General features: G+C 35.5%; 1 protein-coding gene and 1 pseudogene across 9 annotated transcripts in view; one reads left to right on the top strand and one right to left on the bottom strand.

Annotated features, from left to right (window-relative positions):
* The window catches only part of WDR76 (WD repeat domain 76), a 117,515-nt gene extending 94,822 nt beyond the window's left edge, over positions 1–22,693 (bottom strand). For 3 of the 9 annotated variants that reach the window (XR_004949984.1, XR_004949983.1, XR_004949985.1), the window contains exons 1-5: positions 20,796–20,959; positions 19,787–20,090; positions 8,181–8,273; positions 6,958–7,013; positions 1,054–1,180 (exon numbers count right to left, since the gene is read on the bottom strand). Coding sequence is in view for 6 of the 9 variants with exons in the window: in XM_036217771.1 (XP_036073664.1) it covers positions 1,054–1,180; positions 6,958–7,013; positions 8,181–8,273; positions 19,787–20,026 (516 nt within the window). In the remaining 3 variants the exon portion in view is untranslated. Of the gene's footprint in view, positions 1–1,053; positions 1,181–6,957; positions 7,014–8,180; positions 8,274–19,786; positions 20,091–20,789; positions 20,964–21,099; positions 21,229–22,229; positions 22,248–22,571 lie in introns of those variants that run through there. The other 6 variants (XM_036217775.1, XM_016145006.2, XM_036217771.1 and 3 more) reach the window with 5 other exon arrangements.
* On the top strand, positions 11,484–11,602 carry LOC118601204 (annotated as a pseudogene).
* Positions 22,694–22,751: the final 58 nt, after the last annotated feature.

Raw genomic sequence — 22,751 nt, 5'->3', positions numbered from 1 at the left:
AGGAATTAAGACGTAAAATTGGTTTCAAAATAGTCACAAGGATGTAAAGTATAGGGAATATAGTCAATAATATTGTAATAACTATGTATAGTGCCAAGTGGTACTAGAGTAACAAAGTGATTGCTTTATAAATTATATAAATGTCTAACCGCTATGCTGTCTATATACCTGAAACTAATCTACAATATTGCTTGTCAATTTTTTTTTTTAATTTTTAAAAAAGAATGCTGTATTGTGTAAGTTGCTAAGAAAGTATATCTTAAAAGTATTCACAAGAAAAAAATTTTGTGACCCAAAAAAGTCACAACCAGTGTTTTGGTGAATGAGAAAAACAGAATAGAAAATACAAAAGCACATTACATGTAGTAAGAGTTAATTATCATTTCACAAAAGTTTTGTTTCAGTTGTCTGCGTGTGTGTGTCTAATGAGTTCAATGTAAACATATTTCTTATTGAGTGAAGGCTTCAAAAAAATTTGAAAGCTACTCTTCCCATAGCACCTAAATTTGCAATTTGCTCCCAAATCACCAGCTTAATTGGTACTATCTTACCATTCTTAGATATAAAGTATTAAAAACAGCAGTTCTTGAATAAAAATATGTAATCATAATCTTAGACAATAAATTTGGTAAATAATACTTTCTACTCATTAAAAGTATAAAACTAAACTATAGCAAGGAACCCCCATCACTATTAACTCCATTTATTACTTAAGCTGTTAATACAATGTAAGGGTCTTTACAGAAACTATTTCATTTAACCCTTACAACACCTTGTTGAGGTTTCTATTATTGTTGCCATTTAAAAAAGGTGAAACCATGACTCAGAAAGGTTGTTATTTACCTACAATCTTGCAACAGGTAAGCTTGGAGAAACAGAGTCCAACCTAGTTTTAATGGCTTAGAAATCTTACACATTAAACCACATAACAGTCAAATATTAAATTAATAAAGTACAAATTAAACATAATGACCTTTCAGTTGATTTTCAAACAGTTCAAAAAAAATTCAGTATTTTATTAAGTTAATATATTGTCTTTGCACTCTTTCTTACATTTTCATCTGCTACTAATGCTGGCTGGGTTGCGGTTGCTGGTAATGAAATTTCTGAAGGATCTACATTTAGTAATCGCATTGACCTCCTACATCCAATTCCGTTTTCTCTCTTCTTAGGCTTCTTTCTAAAGGTATGGGGAAAAAACTCCTGTTATACTCATAAAAATTGTATGTATTCACTAATATTAAGGAGATAACTTCTAGGAACATATCTCACAAATATAGTCGCACATTGCAAAGATGCATATACATGGCTACACTGATTTTAATTAAAAGTCTGGAACTATCATAAATGTTCATCATGGAAAGGTGAGGGGTATTAAATAAATTATGACATACATAGCTAACACAATAATTTGCAGCCAAAATAAGAAATAGATTGTGTGCTGATATGAAATGAACTCATAAGAAGCAAAAACAAGGTCACTATATATTAAATATGGTTGCATTTGTTTTTTTGACAAAAAGATTACATATACATATACATTTGTGCATACTGAGATTACCTATGGAATAATATACATGAAACTATGAAAAGTGGTTTCCTCAACGGAAAAGGCCTTGAGAACTAAAGTCTAAGATGGGAAAGAGACAAATGTTTTGTTGTATTCCCTTCCATATAGCTTATTTTTTAAAATTGGATATATATATATATATATATATATATATATATATCTCCATCCTATTTTTTCATCAACTTTTTCATTTTAAAAAAGTAATTCAGAACTTCCAGTTTCTGGTTCTATATGTAGGGAACTTAAAAGCCACCCTCTATCTTCATCAGGTAAAAAAGTGAACAGACTGAAAAATCAACTTTTCTAGAATCCTTAAGAGAGGCCATGACACAGTGTAAACCACTGACTCCAATATTGGAGTGATATATAGGCAAATACAGGAGTTGTGGCTTATTGGAGCAGAGATTCAAACAGAAACCACCATGGAAACTAATGCCACAGTAGGAAAACCTGAACTGTAACTGACCAATTGCTGGAGGCTTATGTGGACAAGTCTGAGAGTTAATAACTCCATGACAGTCCACACGAAAACCTAGACATGGATATTTTATAGCAGCCTTATTACAACTACCAAAACTGGGAAACAACCAAGATGTTCAACACTAGGAGAATGGGTAAACAAACTGTGGCACATCCAGACAATGGGATATTACTCAGTACTAAAAAGAAATGAGCTATCAAGCCATGAAAAGATAGGGAGGAACCATAAATGAGTATTACTAAGAGAAAGGAGCCAATCTGAAAAGGCTACATATTGTATAATCCCAAACACATGATATTCTGGAAAAGGAAAACTATGGAGACAATAAAAAGATGAGACTCCCAGCGGTGAGAGTGGTGAAGGGATGAATAGGCAGAGCACAGAGAATTTTGGGGGGAGTAAAAACACTCTGTATATTATAATGATGGATGTAGGTCATTATACATTTGTACAAAATCATGCAATGTACAAGAGTAAACCCTAAGGCAAACTAGAAACTTTGGGTAATTATGATGTATCAGTGTAGCTTCATCCTTGGTACAAACGTACCACTCTGGTGGGGGATGTTGATAATGGGGGAGGCAGTGCATGCGTCGGAGCAGAGGGTACATGGGAAATCTCTGTACCGTCTTTTCAATTTTGTTGTGAAACTAAAACTCCTAAAAAAAAACTGTCTTTAAAGAAATACCTCAGGGAGACTCATCCCCACAATTTTATAACATTTACATCCAGGAGCTCAGCCAGGTCTCACAGTAAATATCAGAGAAAATGTCCCTCGTGTTTCCCACCAGGGTGGGAAGGAACCATTTTGAAATACACTAGAGCAGAAGCTCTTAACAAGGCCTGCCTTCAGGAGAAACTAGTTAACCAGAGTCTAATCTGCTAGGGTATTATAAGAGCTTAACTGACCTGGGTTAAGAGTAATACCTAACTCCAGCCAACTCTTGTCATCCTCTCCCACCTAAGGGAGGAAAAAACCTATAACACTTGTGAAATTCACAGTCCAGTCTAAAGGCATAAGATCATTCAGAGACTGAGACCTAATCACAGGACTACAGAATGCTTCCCCTGCACCTGCATCTCATCACATTACTAAAGGCCTATTCACATTTCCTTTTTCCCAGTAGTACACCATCTCAAGCTATCAAGAAAAAATTACAAGGCGTACTGAAAGGCTAAAAACATGATTTGAAGAACAGAGCAAGTTTCAGAACCAGACATGGCAGGAATGTTGAAATTATCAGACTATGAATTTTAATTAATTAATATGCGAAGGGATATAATGGATAAAATAGACACCATGAAAGAAGAGGCAGTGTAAGCAGAGAGATGGAAATCCTAAGAAAGAGCTAAAAAGAAATGCTAGAGATCAAAAATACTGTAACAGAAATGAAGACTGTTTAGTTCCTATGTTTTATTCTATGCATTTTGTTGTTTCAGGTCATATACAAGTTTTGTGTGGGCATATGCTTTTATTTCTCTTGGGTATATACCTAGGGGTGGAATTGCTGGGTCATATGGCTGAGGAAAGAATCTCTAAGCTTGAGGATATCTCGGTAGGAACCTTCAAAACTGAAAAGCAAGGAGAAAAAAAGGCTCAAAAAAAAAATTTAGAATATCCAAGGTCTGTGGGATAACTATAAAAGGTGTAATATATGCCTAATGGGAAATACAGAAGTAATAAACAGAAAGGAACAGAAAAAATATTTATTTACTTACTTATTTATTTACCACATATTTGACCCCCCCTTACCCCGTCTACCTCCCCCCTAAAATATTTGAAACAATAACTGAGTTTCCCCAAATTAATGTCAAACATCAAACCAAAGATCCAGGAAGCTCAGAGAACACCAAGATAAAAGCAAAAATATAATAATAATAAACTTAAACAATTCATTTCCAAACTACAGAAAATCAAAATTAAAAAAATCATCAAATCAGCCAGAAGGAAAAAAGTACATTACCTATAGAGGACCAAAGAGGAGAATTACATCCATCTTCTCAGAAATCATGCATACAAGAGAGTTGAGTGAAATATTTAAAGTGTTGAGAGAAAAAAAAACCCACCAACCCAGAATGTACATATTAAGTCTTAAGAACAAAGTATTTCATTAAAGAATGTTGGGGAATGAAAAGCCTTTGAAATTACTTCCAAAAATACTCACACGAAGATCTCAACTACAGTCTACACTAGTTCGGAAGAATTAGTAATAATTATTATTCATTGAAAATATACTATGTGCTAGAAACTGTCCTAAGCATTCAATACTTCATTTAACTTTCAAAAAAAAGCCTCAGCATACGGGACAATTTGGGTTCTCAAATTATTAAAACTATGATTAATATTTATTAAAACAACCATAATTAATATTGAGAACCCTCCTCAAGAATCCCACTCCTAGAGAAACTGTCATACATAAGCACCAAGAAACTTAAGATGTTCAGAGCAGCACTCTTAATGAAAATCTGGAAAGAACTCAACTGTCCATCAACAGTAGAATAAACTGTAGTATATTCATATGACAGCAAAAATGAATTAAATAAAGCTATACACATACATGAATTTCAAAACATAAAAAGATATAAAGATGAGCAAAATAAGAAAATCCCAGAATATAAAAATGGCATTATATGTGAATATCAAAAAACTGACAAAACTAAATGTATTGTTTAAGGACACATTCGTAGATGGTAAAACTATAAATAAAAGGAGTGACTATCACAAAATACGGCATAATAGTTGAATCTGAAGGGAGGGGTATACATGGTCCTTCAAAGACACTGTGATTTCTATTAACTCGAATGGCAGGTACATGGATGGGTGCTTGAAGTACTATTACATTTTCAAATATACAAATATTTTACACATGCTTTTTATATTTAATAAGTTTTAAAAATTTAAACCCCTCTGGATTGGCATAATGCCAACTTAACAGAAAAGGGGGAAAAAATTATGTGAATTGTCAAAAGTGAATATCGCAGTTATAAGTTGTTGAATAAAAATTTGAAATCAAGTTTGCCAAATTTCAAGAGCTATGCTTTCTTCTATATTATATAACTTCCAGTCTACCAACTTGATACTAATACCTACATAGTCACATGCCGCATAAGGATGTTTTGGTCAATGACAAACTGCATGCACTATGGTGGTCCCATATGATTATAATGGAGCTGAAAAATTCCTATCACCTAGTCTAATGACTCTGTAGCAGTAGGAACATTATAGCACAAGGCATTACTGTTTTGTGTCTCTCTGTCTATTGATTGCCATCAGCTAGAAATACCTGGCGCAGTGAGTTGCCCATCGACATCTCCCCTTTCTAAACCAATGTGACAACTGGACCAACCTTTGTGACTCTTATTCCAGTTGCAAAATGCCCTTCAGCAATAACCATTAGGAAACTTCAAAGAAAAAGAGTTTATTTATTATAGGCCCTGAAGGTACAAGGCATTGCTAGGGGACACACAGGATAGAGAGGTAGAGCTTGGGCCTGGGGTGCTGCTTTTATTGGGGTGGAAGGTGGGGTCCTAGGGTTTCCTGGGCTCACTCTTTTTGGTGAATTTAAAACATAAGATTAGGAATTTAAAGTGCTGGAAGAGAGGGGGAAAAAAACAGGGGCCCAAATAGTAAAGAAAATCAATTAAGATCTCTTAAAAAAAAAAAAAAAAAAAGGCGCCTCAGTGTAGGGGGAGGCGGCCTGGCTCTTTACCTAGTGGCTGGCAATGTGTGTATTCTAGAGAGCCTTCCTTGATGCTTCTTTGAAATTAATGCCTCTTTGGAGTGGATGCCTAGCCAATCAAAGCTTAAGTCAGACACCTGCACTACAAAAAGAAAAGCCAACTGTCAGGGCTTACACTACAATTACGTGTCTCTGATGGTGCTGCTGCTAACTAACCTACTGCACTGCCAGTGGTATAAAGGTACAGCACAATTAGAGTAGTAGGTTACACCATCTAGGTTTCTGAAAGTGCACTCTATGATGCTCACACAACAAGGAAATTGCCTAACCGCACTTTGGAACAAATAGCCAATCTCTGCTAATAAAAAGATGGAAATGTAATCTATTAATCAACTGGCAACAGAACCACCGCTATTGTTTTTCAGGGTTAATGATGTTCACACTCCCAAATATTAGGCCATGATTAAGTTTAGCTTTTCTCAAGCTAATTGACCTGTATTGGAATCAAACCAAGTAAGTGATACTATATTTTATTAGCACTAGCACTAAACAAATGATCTAATGATGCCAAGATTTTTAGTTTCTTCATTTATACATAAGCACTGTTAAAATGCAGTACATAGAACTTAAACTAAGGAATCCTGGAATTTAAATCCTGAAGCTTCCATTTATGAGCTATTTTGACCTTGAGCAAATTACTTTACCTCTTTGAGCTTGTTTTCTATCTCATAAAATGGATACGTCACCTCCCACTTTTGGTTCTTATCAGAATTAAATGAGTTAATAGAGGAAAAAATTTTTAGGACACTGCACTGTATTTCATAGATGTTCAATAAATGTTAATTCCCTTCTTTATTACCAAAATAAGAAAAAAAAATTGAGAAGCAAAAAGATAGCCAGAAAAATAAAAAGTAGAAGAATCTTTAAGAATAATCTTTCTCTAGGCAAAAATAATAATCTAGTGGAAATAAAGATTTCCCTCCATTAGCAGCAACAGTATTAAATATAACAAAATTCAGCTCTCAAGATTGGATTTCCTCTATATTCTTTTGATGAAGATGAGAACTTTTGAGTTATTAAAAGGATTTCCCTCAGAAATCTTATGAGAATTAAGATTACAGAGTTTCTGATCTGTTATTTATTTTACTATACCAAACCATTTCTTCAAATTATAAAACAACTCCCCAATATTCCATGGTGCAGACATTGTAAAACAAATCTTTTACCGTTTGGATTCAGGAGGCTGTCTCTTCTTTATCATTTTACGAAGCCTTGCAGCTGACTGCAAAATACAAAAAATAAAGACACATAAAAATAATATAACCTTTTAAAATAATAAGTATCTGCTACCATATCCCCTTAAACTTCTATACTGGAAATAAAAATCCTTAAAATATGATACCTGTTCTTGGTAGCAGACATGAGACAAATATATTATCAATAATAAAAGTAAGTATTTAATACTGTCTAAAGTACTGGCATTCTGATACCCTGAACCAGGTTGCTAATGAGTTTACATGATTAAACATTTAGTCAAATATACTATTACAAATTAAATGGTTTAACTTCTACAGAGGCAATCCTTTAGTATTTTCTAGAAAAGTTATAGTTTAGACTTACAGAAATCAAATCATAATTTCCATTCACTAAAATAAAAACTAGAGATGCTTTGTCTAAATTTCTGATGAATGTTCATTAATGATATAAATATAATTTAGTTATACAAAATTATATTAACTCACCTTCCCCTCCTCCCCCGCCTCAAGATGCAAACACACACTGAATATGTGGGAATCTGGTACTCGAGAAATCAATTAATTATTTAATAAAGCCAAGGGTTTGATGTCTCTTGAGGGAAAACATCACACACCCTCTTAAACAGCTACTCTCTCAAAGAACTTTTACCCTCTGTGTAAAAACACCAATGTAAACTATACCTTGAGTTATAATGATTATTAAACATTAGCATACATCTGGCCATTTATCCTTTAAGGTCATTTATCCTTAAAGATGTCTATATAAAGCATATTCTCATCTATTCTTAAACTTTAAGATTTTTTTTTTTTTAAGAAAAAGCTTATCCTCTCACTCTTCTATCACACATCCTTCAACCTTTATCCTTTAAAGAAACCACTGGAACATACCATTTCTTTGACTCCAAGACAGTCTTTCATAAGACATCACTATTTCATGTACCACCAAAATGGGGGAGGGAGGGGAGGAAGCTCCCAGGTATAGTTTTAAAATGCTAATTTAAAAAATATATATATTAAAATAAAAAAAGTCTTGAAATCAATAAAATATGGTAACTTCTGTCTATTAAATGCGAACTTTCTCCTAATTTTACCCTCCCTCATCTAACACTATTAAATCTGATACTATAGGTATTTTATTGACCTACTGGCAAGGGGAATGGCATCTTGCTTTTAACTAGAAACTCCACACAAACCTCAGACAACTGAAGAGAAGCAAAAAAGTTTGCATTTTCTGATATGTTCTTCAGTCTCTTCCTTTCATACGGTGATAATCCTGAAAAATCATCCTATGAAATTACACCAAAAAGATTGTTACTTTACATAATCCATAGCAAAAGCACCTCATGAAACTAGGTGTTAAATTCTCTGCATGTATACTTTCCTTCGAATTGCACCCACTCTTTCATGACATCTTACCAAACAGCACATAATCTTTGCTTTTTCTAGATATTAAGTGAAAGTTTGAATTTAGATAATCACAAAATATCTGTATGGTTTCCCAATTAAATAACAAGCAATCTGATATCTAAAGTCAAGTAGTGTAACCCAAAAGCAAATTATTTCCATTAACTGTACTTTTACTCAAAGGTACATTTTTATTAAACAAAACAAGAACTCAATAACAGAAATTTTTAAATTCATTGTAAGTGTTAAGGAAATTTAGAAAGAACCAAGAAAATAAAAAAAATAAACAAACACATGAGCAGAAAAGACAAAATAACTAGAGAAGCAATCTTGGAGATCCAACTTCCAACTAATAGCTGGGGATGGGGGAGCGCACAGAAAATGAAGAAAATAATTAGAGAAATAATACAAGGAAGTTTCTCTAAAATGAAGACATAAGTTCCCAGATTAAAAGGGCCCAATGAATATGAAGCCCAATGAATGAAAAAAGGCCCAAGGCTAGGCAATCGTCACAAGATTTCATAACAAGTGAGATAAGAGAAGTCCCTAAAAGTTTGCAGAGGGAAATAAAAATTACAAAAGACCAAGAGCCGGAATGGCACTAACTTCTCAATATCGAGAAAAGCTAGTGAGGCAGGATATTTATTAACCTAGGGAAGTTTTCCCTCCCCTCCAGGATGTGGCTCTGGAATTTTTCCTTAGTCATTTACTCAGCCCTCGCCCAGTTTTGATCCCAAACGTGAGACTCCAGCATGAAAAACAAGCCAAGGCTGAGAGATCAGATAGATGGCCTTGGGTCACCCTCTCCCCTCCAGGATAAGGCTGGAGTCTTTCTCTCTCCTTTGCTTAGCTTTGGCTAATCATATCATTATAATATCACCAGCATTGCAAGTACCACATCTTCACCACGACCCCACCCCCAAGAAAATAAAAGCCCAGAATTCAGACATCTTGGAGCAGACTCTGAGTTTGCCCACACTTTTCTCTTAAGTCTGTATTTCCACTTTAATGAAACTTTCCTGCTTGCTATTTGTCATGTCTTTAAATTCTTTCTTATGACATAAGACAAGAACCTAGTCACAGAACTCCAGGTCAGGGTCCCTCTTTGGACTCCCACCCCATGGAGCTCTCTGGTATTACTAAAAGATAATGGAACAATATGTTAAAAATTCTAAAGTTAAATTATTTTCAACTTACGATTCTAAATCCAATTAAGCCATCAATCAAATGTAAAATAGAGCATAAAGAATTTTCAGACCTGCAAACTACCTCTTATACACCTTCTGAGGAAGTTACCATAAACTGCATTTCACCAAAATGAGAGAATATACCAAGAAAGAGAAAGGAGAGAGAAAATATCTTCAAATGAAAATGGTAAAAGGAAGGCCAAGAAAGAATAAAATGGTCCAGAAAGAAGCAGGAAGATGGAAGACTCCAGGAAATATTTCATGAAGAAAAAATATGTAAAGCCATGAGACTTCTTTGAGAGATTTTTTACAACTCTGGTAAAGCTTGGGCTGCACCTAATTAAGGATATGAGAAGGGAACTATTGGAGAGGGGAAGTTACATGTGTGTTACCTGTTGTGAAACAAAACAACAGGTACTATAGAGGGTGAGGACAGAAAGCTAAAAAGGCTGAAAGTGCAATTTGTGTATTGAGCAGAAATCATAAATAGGGAGGTATGTGGCAGAAAACTGCTGGCTCTTTTGATTTGTTTCTGTGTGTACGTGTGTGTACCTGTGTGTGTGTATAATACACATGTGAAATTATATGACTAATACATGTTTGTACATGTATTACTTTGACCAAAATAAAGATTTTTCTCACACATACAAAATAATAGTGGCGGCAAATGTGAAAGACTTTGTCACTGGCTCTAAAACTACTTTTGAGAGAAAAAACATTACCACCATCATCAAGGACTTCCTAAGAATCTATTTCAAAATGCTGCATACTAAAATCAAAGAAACGAACTTAAATGATTCTACTTACCACAAAAAAAATTAAGAAAATTTATTAAGAAAAATTATCAGATAGTTTTTTAAGAGGTCTGTGTAATTCAAACTATTCATCCATTATCTACCTCTCAAAAATTGGCAACATGAAAGACCGAGCAACCACCATCAGAAAAAGTGGACTTTCAAAATAAACATGTTACAGAAAATAGAAATTTAAAAAGAATACTATCTTCAGAGACACTTGAGAAGTTACTGCATCTATCAAATAAGAAAGGAAGGCTCTGATTAACTCTTCCCTGTCTGTCCCGAGAATACTTGCTGGCAACACTTGCAGCTGCAGCAGTACCCCAAGATAATTCAGATTACAGTCCCAACCCTACCCCCAAAGTTTGCCATGAAATTTCCCGTGTTTATTATTATTTTCACATTACTATATCGATAGTCTTTGGAAACAAATGACATCATTCTATTTACAGCATTGTTTTTAGTAATGGTATTTCTATTTACAAAATATAGTAATTCTTGATCACTAAAAATGTCAAATCCTAGGAAACGTAGCATTCCTATGCATAATATTAACATTGTTCTCAAACAGTTGTTAGCAGAAACTTGATTTAATGAATTTAATTTTTCCAAAATAGACAATTCTGATGATTTTTCAAATGGTGCTTCAGAAAACTATACCTTCGGGCCTCCGTCCAATAAGAAAGCTGACAGAAACAGCCCTACATCAGCTGACTCCAGTCATGCTCTGAAATAGTCAACTCATGTTATGATTCCATGTCAAAGGTATGACTTTACTGCCACATCTGGCAGAAAAGTTGATGCCATGATACCACTGATCCATTGCAGTATTTTGAACTGTTCTTTACTGAGGAATTAGTTTCAAAAATTACCAGTGAAATGAATGCTCAAGCTGCCTTCCTGGTTTCAAAGCCACCTGGTCCAGAAGGACTTTAGCGAATGGATAAATGGAAGGACACTGACAATGACAAACTGAAAATCTTTTTTGCAGTAATGTTACTGCAAGGTATTGTGCAGAAACCAAAGCTGGAGATGTTCTGGCTGACAAGGCCTCTTATAGGTACACCTTATCTCAGGGAAATCACGACTAGTGAAAGATTTTTACTTTTGCTACAGCCATGCCACCGTGAACACACCCGATCCTAACGGCTCTCGGAAGCTAAGCAGGGTTGGGCCTGGTTAGTACTTGGATGGGAGACCACCTAGGAAGACCTGGTGCTATAGGCATAAAAACATTTTAAAAAATACAGGATTGTAAGCTGACAAAGTCCTTGCAATCTGTGAGGTCAACCAAGGGTTGCCTTGCCTAAAAAAATAAATAAAAATAAAAAATTAATGACGAAGAATTCTCAGGGCAGCCAGGGAAAAGAAGATGGTAATCTATAAAGGAAAACCCTTTAGATTACCATCAGACTTCTCAGCACAAACCTTACAAACCAGAAAGGAGGAGAATCAAATATTCAAACTATTAAATGAAAGGACCTACCAGCCAAGAATAATGTATCCAGCTAAGCTCTCCTTCAGATATGAAGGAAAAATAAAGACCTTTCCAGACATACAAAAATTGAGGGAATTCTCCACTACAAGACCTGCACTACAGGAAATACTGAAAGGGGTCAGTTCACCTAAAACAAAATGACAAAAAAAATACATAATTAGAAATAAAGCGACTAGCAGGCCAATAGAAGCATAGGAGTGCAACCCTTACTAAGAACAGGGCATTATAAGCTTAAACAATAAGAAGAGATTTGCTATAGCAAGATAGTAATGAACATTCAGCATTCATAGGGACAAACTGGGACAATGATCGAAAAGGGGAGAATCCAAAGATCCAAATTTGCAAAGGGGAATGGGGATAAGGCATTCACAGAAAAATTATCCTTTAATATCCATGATGGCAACCACAGGCCAAAGACTCAGAACTGAAATACATAAGACAAAATGACAAAGACAAGAGGGAAAACCCACAAAATCCAACCAAAATAAAGAAAATAGATACAAAAGACAAGGAAGCAATGGAAACAACGAGCTACCAAAAAGCAAAACATAAAATGGTTATAGGAAAATCTCATATGTCAATAATCACCCTAAATGTAAAAGGACTGAACTGACCAATAAAAAGGCACAGAGTTGCAGATTGGATCAGAAAACAAAACTCAACCATATGCTGCCTCTAGGAGACAGACACACCTCAGTTCCAAAAACAAATACAGACTCAAAGTGAAGGGCTGGAAAATGATATTTCAAGCAAATGGCATTCAGAGAAAAGTGAGAGTAGCGGTACTAATATCAGACGAAATAGACTTCAAATTAAAAAAGGTAAAGAAAGATACTGAAAGACACTTCATAATGATAAATGGAATCAAGCACCAGGAAGACATAACATTTGTATCTATGCTCCCAATCAGGGAGCCTCAAAATATATAATAAGCGATTACTACCAGAACTAAAGGGAGAAACAGACCAAAACACTATCATAGTAGGGGACCTAAATACCCTACTGTTGGATATGAACGGATCATCTAAACAGAAAATCAATAAGGAAATAACTCCCTTAAGTGACACATTAGACCGCTGGACATAATTGACATTTACAGAACCCTCCATACAAAAACAGCTGCTTATACATTCTTCTTTAGTGCACATGGAACATTCTCAAGAATCGACCACATACTGAGACACAGAGATAGCCTCGACAAATGTAAAAGTGTTGAAATCATACCAACCATATTCTCTGATCATAATGCTTTGAAGCTGGAGAGCAGCTGTAAAAAGAGGGAAGAACCACATGCTACTGAAGAATGACTGGGTCAAAAAAGAAATAAAAAGAGATGAAGAGATACACAGAATGATGATGACAGTACAATATATCAAAACTTTTAGGACACGGCAAAAGTGGTTATAAGAGGAAAATTCATATTATTACAAGTCTATCCAAAAACAGGAACGAGCCCATATAATCAACCTAATGCATCATCTTAAAAAAACTAGAAAAGAACAAATGAAGCCTAACGTCAGCAAAAGACATAATCAAAATTAGAGCAGAATTAAATGAAATTGAAAACAAACAAACAAAAAAAAAAACAAGAAAAAATAAATGCAACAAGGAGCTGGTTCTTTGAGGTTAATAAAATTGACAAACCCCTGGCTTGACTCACTAAAGAAACAGAGATAAGACACAAATAAACAAACTCAGTGATGAAAGAGGGGAAATTATGACTGACACCGCAGAAATACAACTCACTAAAGAAAAAAGAGAAAGGACACAAATAAACAAAATCAGGGATGAAAGAGGGGAAATTACGACTGACACCACAGAAATACAAAGGATCATACAAGAATAATATGAAAAAGCATATAACACCAAATTTTATAACCTAGAAGTAGACCAGTACTTAGAAAAATACAACCTTCCTAGACTGAATCAAGAACTGGAAAATCTAAATAGACCAATCAGCAATATGGAAATTGAAACAATCATCAAAAACCTACCAAAAAGTAAAAGTCCAAGACCAGATGGCTTCACCAGTGAATTCTACCAAACATTCAAAGAAGATTTAATACCTATTCTCAAATTCTTCCAAAAAATCGAAGTGGAGGCAATACTTCCCAACTCATTTTATGAGGACAATATTACCCTGATACCAAAACCTAGTAAAGATAACACAAAAAAAATACAGAACAATATCTCTCATGAACACATATGTAAAAATCCTAAATAAGATACTAGCAAACTGAATACAGACAGCAACATATTAAAAAGATTATACACCACGATCAGGTGGGCTTCATTCCAGGGGCACAGGGATGGTTCAACATATGCAAATTGATTAATGTGATACACCACATAAACAAATTAAAAAATAAGAATCATATGATCATATCAATAGATGTAGAAAAAGCTTTCAACAAGATGCAGCATCCATTTATGATCAAAACGCTTAACAAAATTGATACAGAAAGAACCTTAACATAATAAAGGCTGTCTATGACAAATCCTCAGCCAACATTATAATTAATGGTTAAAAACTAAAAACCTTCCCTCTAAGATCAGGAACAAGGCAAGGCTGTCCACTATTACCACTGTCATTCATATAACATTGGAGGTCCTAGCAAGTGCAATCAGACAAGAGAAAGATAGAAAAGGCATCCAAAAAGGAAACGAAGAAGTCAAACTGTCACTATTTGTGGATGACATGATTCTCTATATAGAAAACCCCAAAGACTCCACAAGAACACTACTACAAACAATAAGCAAATACAGTAAAGTCTCTGAATACAAAATCAACGTTCAAAAATCCATAGCGTTCCTATACTCTAATAATAAAAGCTCAGAAAAAAAAAAGTGAAAAAAATAATTCCTTTTGTGATTGCAACAAAAAGAATTAAATACCTAGGAATAAATTTAACAAAACATGTGAAGGACCCATATCATGAAAACTACAAGACCCTATTAAAAGAAATCGAGGAAAATCCAAAGAAATGGAAAGATTCCGTTCTTGGATTGGGAGAATCAACATAGTTAAAATGACCATATTACCTAAAGCATTATACAGATTTAATGCAACCCCCATCAAAATCCTATCAGCATTTTTTAAAGAAATGGAACAAAAAAAAACATCAGATTCGTATGGAAGTACAAAAGACCTCGAATTACCAAAGCCATCCTGAGAAAAAAGAATGAGGCTGGAGGCATCACTCTGCCCGACTTCAAATTATACTACAAAGCAGCAGCATCAAAACGTCATGGTATTGGCTGAAAAACAGACACACGGACCAGTGCAACAGAATTGAGAGTCCAGAAGTAAACCCATGTTTATATAGGCAAACAATTTTTGACAAAAAAGCTAAAAATATGCAGTGCAGAAAGGAAAGTCTCTTCGATAAACGATGCTGGGAAAACTGGAAAGCCACCTGAAAAAGAATGAAACTAGACTGTTGTCTATCACCACACGCCAAAATTAATTCAAAATGGATTAAAGACCTGAATATAAGACCTGAAACAATAAAATATATAGAAGAAAACATAGGAACTAAACTCATGGACCTTGAACTTAAAGAGGATTTTATGAATTTAACCTCAAAGGCAAATGGAGTAAAAGCAAAAATAATGAATGAGACTACGTCAAACTAAAAAGCTTCTGCACAGCAAAGGAAATCGTCAACCAGATAAAGAGACAATCATCCGAATGGGAAAATATATTTGCAAGCAATGCCTTCGATAAGGGCCTAATATCCAAAATATACATAGAACTCATACAATTCAATTACAACAACAACAAAACAAAACAAAACAAAACAAAAAAACAGTCAAAAAATGGGCAGAGGACCCGAACAGACACTTCTCCCTACAGGACATACAAATGGCCAAAACATATGAAAAGGCATTCATCATATTAGAGAAATGCAAATCAAAACCACAATAAGATACCATCTCACACCTGTTACAATAGCTGTTATCAACAGGACAAGTAATAACAAATGTTGGAGAGGATGCACTGCTGGTGGGACTGCAAACTGGTACAATCACTATGGAAAATAGTATGGAGGTTTCTCAAAAAACTAAGAATTAAGCTACCATATAATCCAACAATCCCTCTACTGGGTATTTACCCAAAGACTTAAAAACCCATATCTGAAAAGATATTTGCACATCAATGGCTGGATAAAGAAGCTGCGGTACATACATACAATGGAATATTACTCAGCCATAAGAAGAGATGAAATATTGCCATTTGTGATAACATAGATGGATCTCGAGATAATCATGCTAAGCAAAATAAGCCAGACAGAAAAAGTTAAAAATTACATGATATCGCTTAGATGTGGGATATAAACCTAAAAGCAACAAACGACTAGGACAAACAGAGACTCAATAAACTAGTGGTTACCAAAGGGTAGGGGTGTAGAGGGAAGGAGGGAGGTAGATGGGATAAAAGGGGTCAAAAACATGGTGAGAGAAAGAAATCTAACTATGGGAAGGGAACATACAATGCAATATATATGCATTAATGTTAAATTGTACACCTGAAACTTACTGGATTTTATTGTTTCACCAAAAATAAATATAATGTTTTAAAAGCTTTTGCATGTCAAAAGACATTATTTAGAAAGTGAAAAGTCAGGCCGCAGAATGGGAGAAAATATTTGCAAATGATATCTAATAAGAGCCCAGTGTCCAGAATATATAAAGAGTTCTTACAAGGCAACAATAAAAACAACTTAATTTTTTAAATGGGCAAAGGACTTGAACAGACATTTCCCCAAAGTACAAATGGCCAATAAGCACATACAAAGATGCTCAACATCATTAGTCATTAGAAAAATATAAATCAAAACCACAATGAGGTATCACTTCACATGCACTAGGATAACTATAATCAAAAAGACAAACCAAGGACATTGTTATGTGAAGTAAGCCAGTCAGAAAAAGATAAAAACCATATGCTTCCACTTAAATGGGGAGCCTGTAATAGTCAAAATTCATAGAGACAGAAAGTAGAGGGTAGGTCCCTGTAATTCTCTGCCTCTGAGAAGAGACCACACTCTGCCTGTGGAGTGTTACCCCTTTTCTAATAAACTTTCCTTTTGACTCTAAAAAGAAAAGAAAGTACAATGGTAGTTGCCAGGGGCTGGCAGTAGGCAGGGAGTTGTTTAATGGGTATAAAGTTTCAGTTTTCCAGGATGATAAGAGTTCTGGAGATTGGTTTCACAACAATGGAAATATACTTAACACTACTGAACTGCACACTTGAAAATGGTTAAGACGGTACATTTTACATTGCAATTTTACCACAATTAAAATTTTTTAATTTTTAAAAAAGGCAAACAATAACAAGTATTGGCGAGGATGTGGGAAAACCGGACTCCTCAAATGTTGCTAATGGGAATGTATATCCATACAACAAAGTATTTGAATGGAGTACCAAAACATGCTATAACATGTACGAATCTTGAAAATATTATGCTAAGGGAAAAAAGCCAAATACAAAAGGCTACATATTGTATGATTTATATAAAATGTCCAGAAAAGTCAAATCTATAGAAACAGAAAAGAGATTAGTGGTTTCCAGGGCTGGGGTAGGGAGGACAGCGGTTGGTAGTGACTGTAAACAGGCATGGATGGGGTTTCTTTTTGGAGTGATGAAAATGTTTGGGAATTGAATAGTAGTGATAGCTGCACTTGTAAATAAACTAAAAATCACTGAATTATAGACTTTTAAATGGTGAATTTGTGTAATGTGAATTATATCTCAATTAAAATATAATAAATGAATAAACAAACAAATAAATGCTTGATGACAGAAACCAGATATTCGCATAGTGGCAGAGTATCTCCCTCAAAATATTTAGCAATAACAAAAAATAGTAAATTTACACTAGAGAATCCTGGCAGATACCACATTAGCCAGGTGATTAATGTCAACATCACCAGTAACATATCAACAACATGTACACCTTGACAGATGCACTGAGATCACACTAACTTCTGTGGTATCCTTCCCCAAAACACAAAGTCTTAATCATGAGAAAAAAGCAGACAAACCCAAATTGAGGGACATCATCCAAATTAATTATCCAGCAGTCTTCAAAAGTGTCAAGGTCATGAAAGACAATAACTATCACAGATTCGAAGAGACTACAGAGCAATGAGAACTAAATACACTGTGTGATCCTGACTGAATAATGAAGCAGAAAAAGAACATTACTAAAAAAAAACTGGTGAAATCCTTATAAAGTCTGTAGTTTAGTTAATAGTATTATACAAAGGTTAACTTCTTAGTAGTTTTATAAATGTTCTATAGTTATATACATTATTATCATAAAAGGAAGATAAGTGAAAGATATATGGAAATTCTCTGTAATATTTTTGCAACTCTTCTATAAGCCTAAAACTTGCTCAAATTTTTTAAAAATTAACTGGTAAATGCTTCATGAAGTTAAAATATCTACTAGAAGGGCTAAGTGAGAAAATATAGCAAATTTCCCAGAAAACAATAAAATTCTAGAGTTACAGACCAAGGCTTGTCTGTGATGGGACAAAAGCCTTCCTTCATGTGGGAAGATTAATAAGCTTGTACACTAAACAGAGTTCCTGAAGCATCGTACCACAAAGTTATTTTACTCTAAAAAGATGAGAGGGAAACGAACAAAGAATGAAATGCTCTATAAAAGATGTTAGATCCTCAGTTTGTCCTCAGAAAATGTATGCTGAGTATTTATGACTGCTTGACTATCTCCAGTACTCACTAGCTCATGTTCTAATTTCTGACCCTATTTCCTGATATCAAACTAAAATCTGCTTTATATTAGCCTCATAGATTCAGAATCGTAGTCTAAAAGGCCAGAGATAATCTAATCCAGTAGTTCTTGAAGTGCAGTCCAGGACCAATAGTGTGTCTCTAGGAAACCATTATAAACAAGCAAATTCTATACCCACTCCAAAATTTCTAAATTGGAAACACTGATGGTGGAGGCCTGCAGTGGAGTTTTAACAAGCCCTCCAGGTAATTCTAACACAGGCTAAACTTTTAGAGCCACTGGTCTCACCCAACCCCCTTACTGTAGAGGTGATTTGCTTAAAAGGTTTCTTAGAAGCAGTCATGCCTAAAACCTAGGGTGCCAACCCCCCATCCAATGTACTTATGACTTACCACACGCTGTCCCACCATAGATCCTAGTTCTTACCACTGGGACAATAAAGCACAAATTGAATTACTATTTCAAAACACCACCACCTCAGTTATCCTATCTCCTATTGCCTACCATCATCATGTTCTCCTAGTTCTATCAACTTTTTGTCATGTGGTATGGTCTTTTATCTTGCATAAAATTTGTCACTTTAAATGAAGTACCACACTCCTAGTAGACAATAAGTCAAAAGAATTAGATGCCTAATCCTTGAACTCAGTCGAACTATTATTTTAAATAGAACTAATAAGTATTTCTCATGTATCTTCTCTACTCCATCATTTCTCTCCATTTTGTGTTTAAAGAAAACATTCAGCACATCAATGCAATCAATTAATGGTGACTTTTATATACCCTGACATCAAGGGTGATTCAAATGCCATATGTCCCACAGACCAACTTCTTTTGGTATACTGTACAGAAACACATAAAGGTGAGCAAGATACCAGAAAGTAGAAGTAAATCCAAAAATAAATGCAATAAACTAAGAAGAAATACGGAAGCAGAGTGAAGATTAAGTCAATCCTTTCCTTGACAAATCAAAACTTAGAGCAAAATTAATCCAAGTTAGTCATCTCTTAAACAAGAAAAATTTCATTTAAAAATAATTCCGATAAAATAATTTGTATGAGATAGAGAGACCCTTGATAATGTTAGCTTATCAGAACTTTGAATTTTAAAATAAAAAAAAAATTGAATAATCTGTAATTAAATTCTTACCGGGCCTGATATGGTATCTTCATCACTCTCTCTCTCCTCACTGCTTTCCATTTCAACACAGGGAATCACTGTATCAGAAGTGCTCTTGTGTCGCTGGTTATTTTCTGCATGAACATCTATGGATGAGTTTTGCAGAGTAGATTCTGCCTTGGAAGAATCTACTGTGATGGCTTCCATCTTTGGAGTTGAAATCCTTCTGCAACTTTTTATTTCAGTCTTCTTATATTTCTTACATGCCATTTCATTCTTTGAATGCGTATCCAATAGGTATTTGGGGAGCTTAAATTGGTCTGGCTTGTAATTACTGAGTGAAAAGGGGACAAGACACATCTAAGCTGTTTTTTTCTAAAACTGTAGTTTATAGTGGTCTCAGAGATACATAACACATGTTTTGGTTTTCTTTATGTTCATTCCCCTACTCAGATCAATAAAGGAAAAGAGTATTAAACTCCCAGGTCCTGTACCTTTTCTTACAGATCTTTGTAAATAAATTTAATTCCTATTTCATAATGACAACATAAATCCAAATTGATAGGCTGTAAGAAAACTTTGCCTAACCAAAATCTAGATACCTAATTCATTAACCTGAACAGAATTATTTAACACAGCACACATGCTCTCTTGCTCATGTGAGTCTACAAGACCAATAATAATGACGACGATTTGTAACTGAGACGACCGTCAGCTGAGTAGCTGGAATTGTTCCAAGAGTGGAAAGCTGCCAATAATTGCTGCAAAAGCAAACAGAGTCCCTGATCCTATCCTGCCACTTTTTCTAGGGTTTTAAGAACCTTTTTCAACGCTGAAGGCCTTGATTCCATAGAGGAAAGCTAGGACAGGAATCCTGCTTCTCTTTTGAAGCAACAGCCCGAAAAGCCCGTTGAACTGCAAGATGCCTCAAAGGGGGGGAAATAGTTACGAAGCCGGGAAGTCCCGGGTGCCTGGCAAACCCTTCACGAAGACTGCGGCAGGAGCACACCCGAAAGCTCAAGCCGTCTCCCACCTTCACCTGTAGTCGCTGTTTTGGAGCTCGCCTTTTCCTCAGCCCCGCCGCACCAGACCCGTACATCTTTCCGCGGCTTAGCAGCAAGCGTCTTCCCGCCAACATTGGGCGCGAAGCGGGATGGAAGTGGCGGGGCTTAGCTGCGCCTCGCGCGCAAGACGCCTGCGCCGCGCAAGTGGGCTCAGATCCCAGCTGGCCGCAGGGGGGCGGCACGCGAGCGAGGTAGTGCTGTCTCTTAAAAAAAATAAACTTACCTCACCCCAAACTCAAATTCTTTAAGGATGTGATGGGATGGAATGGGCATTTTTACCTTGGAGTCTGATGAGTCTGATGCCGCTGATGTCAAGATCTTGCTTTGAAAAACAATGGTGTGTTTCTGCTGAGGAAAAACCACCTAGCCTTGCAATGTGAGCCTGGAAAAAGATTCACTCAAGATACTCTGTGGAATAGGGAGGAAAGGAATCTAAATCAACATGCAGTCTTTATCTCTGCCTACTGGTTCTTTATAACCCTATCACTAGAAAATTATGTCCTATGGCTATCGTATTATCTTATTCCGAGGAAGAGGAGAGTTTTGGTTTTTTTTTTCCAATAGCTGAAAACTTTTAGCTGGTTTAAATTTCACCTGATCTGCCCACCAGTTAACTAAGACCCTAATGATGACTTCACAAATCCCAAAGGCGGGGAAAATGCTGTGAATCATAATTTTTTGTATCATAGAGTAACATAAGATTTTAGTGTACTGTATTATAGACACAGCCATATTGAACCTTTTTGTTGTTTTTTGAGTTACCTTGAGCCAAAACATGCCTTTCTAACAGATTTACTTCTGGACAGCATAGTTTTGGAGCTGATAAATTCAGAATCTACAATTCTAACTACTTGATTTTTAAGCCTTTTCTTTCTAACCTAAAATTGCTCTCTTGGTAAGTTTCTTGGGTCTAACGCTGTTCCTTCCTGGAGGCTTGCCCAATTTTATTCTCTCAGCCTAGGCCCAATTTTAGAACACAGGTGAAATAATTTGAGAACTAATTCTATTAACACCATCTGCAAGGTCCTCCATGATCTAGTACCATCTAAACTTTCATCACTCCTTGACTCAAAAAATGAGTCAAGCTGATAAAATCAAACTTTTCAGTGTCTGACAAATTATCATGCTATTTCTGAACTTCAAGGCTTTGCTACTGCTGTCCCTTCTCTCCCCACCAGAGCAGTTAAAAATCCTTTTTTGATGAAAAATGTGTTGACTTCCAATTAGTCAATGTTTTTTACACAACCTAGCTGGTAAATTGTGATCGCTGCTGTTATGATTCTATAAGCCCTTGAAGACTTTCTGAACAAAATTCAAGCTTCTTGAGGGCAATCCTTTTAACAATATTCCACACTCCTTACAGAGAGCTAAGCATGGCTAACACAAGTACTTTATACTTATGGACTTACATACACTTCCCAGCCAGGAGTATAATGAGCAGTCTCTAAAAACTTGAAGAAGTGGGAAGCCTAAAAATAAGAGGGTTCAGATTTCAGGCATTGTCTGGATTTTTGTTTGTCACTAACCTAAATCACCACCAGCTGCCCTCGCGTCACCAAAATATACCGCACCACAACCCACTAAGCCTCAGCAACAGGTGCTATTAGCAAAATATCTATTCCGATTGAACTCCAATTCAACAGTCTGGACGAACTACTCTCCTTTATCAAGATCTTCAGTTTCTTATTCGTCACTATCCTATGTTCCTCGGCTTAAAAACCAAGCTAACAAACTTAACCTTTAATTCAGACCTTCCTCACCGCACGGTCTCAACAACAGAGCCCAATAGAAGCAATTTCCCGCCAGAAGCGGTGTCGGAATATACCAGGATTGAGAACGAAAGGGCTAACTATGAACATGCGCAGTCACAAACTCAACATTCTAGCGGTAGGCGGCCAGACGTCCTCCACAATCCCACAATGCCCTCTGGT

This window comes from Rousettus aegyptiacus, unplaced genomic scaffold (assembly GCF_014176215.1).
Source record: "Rousettus aegyptiacus isolate mRouAeg1 unplaced genomic scaffold, mRouAeg1.p scaffold_m13_p_3, whole genome shotgun sequence".
In the NCBI taxonomy this organism is placed as follows: domain Eukaryota; kingdom Metazoa; phylum Chordata; class Mammalia; order Chiroptera; family Pteropodidae; genus Rousettus; species Rousettus aegyptiacus.
This window is presented reverse-complemented; position numbering and strand designations above follow the sequence as displayed.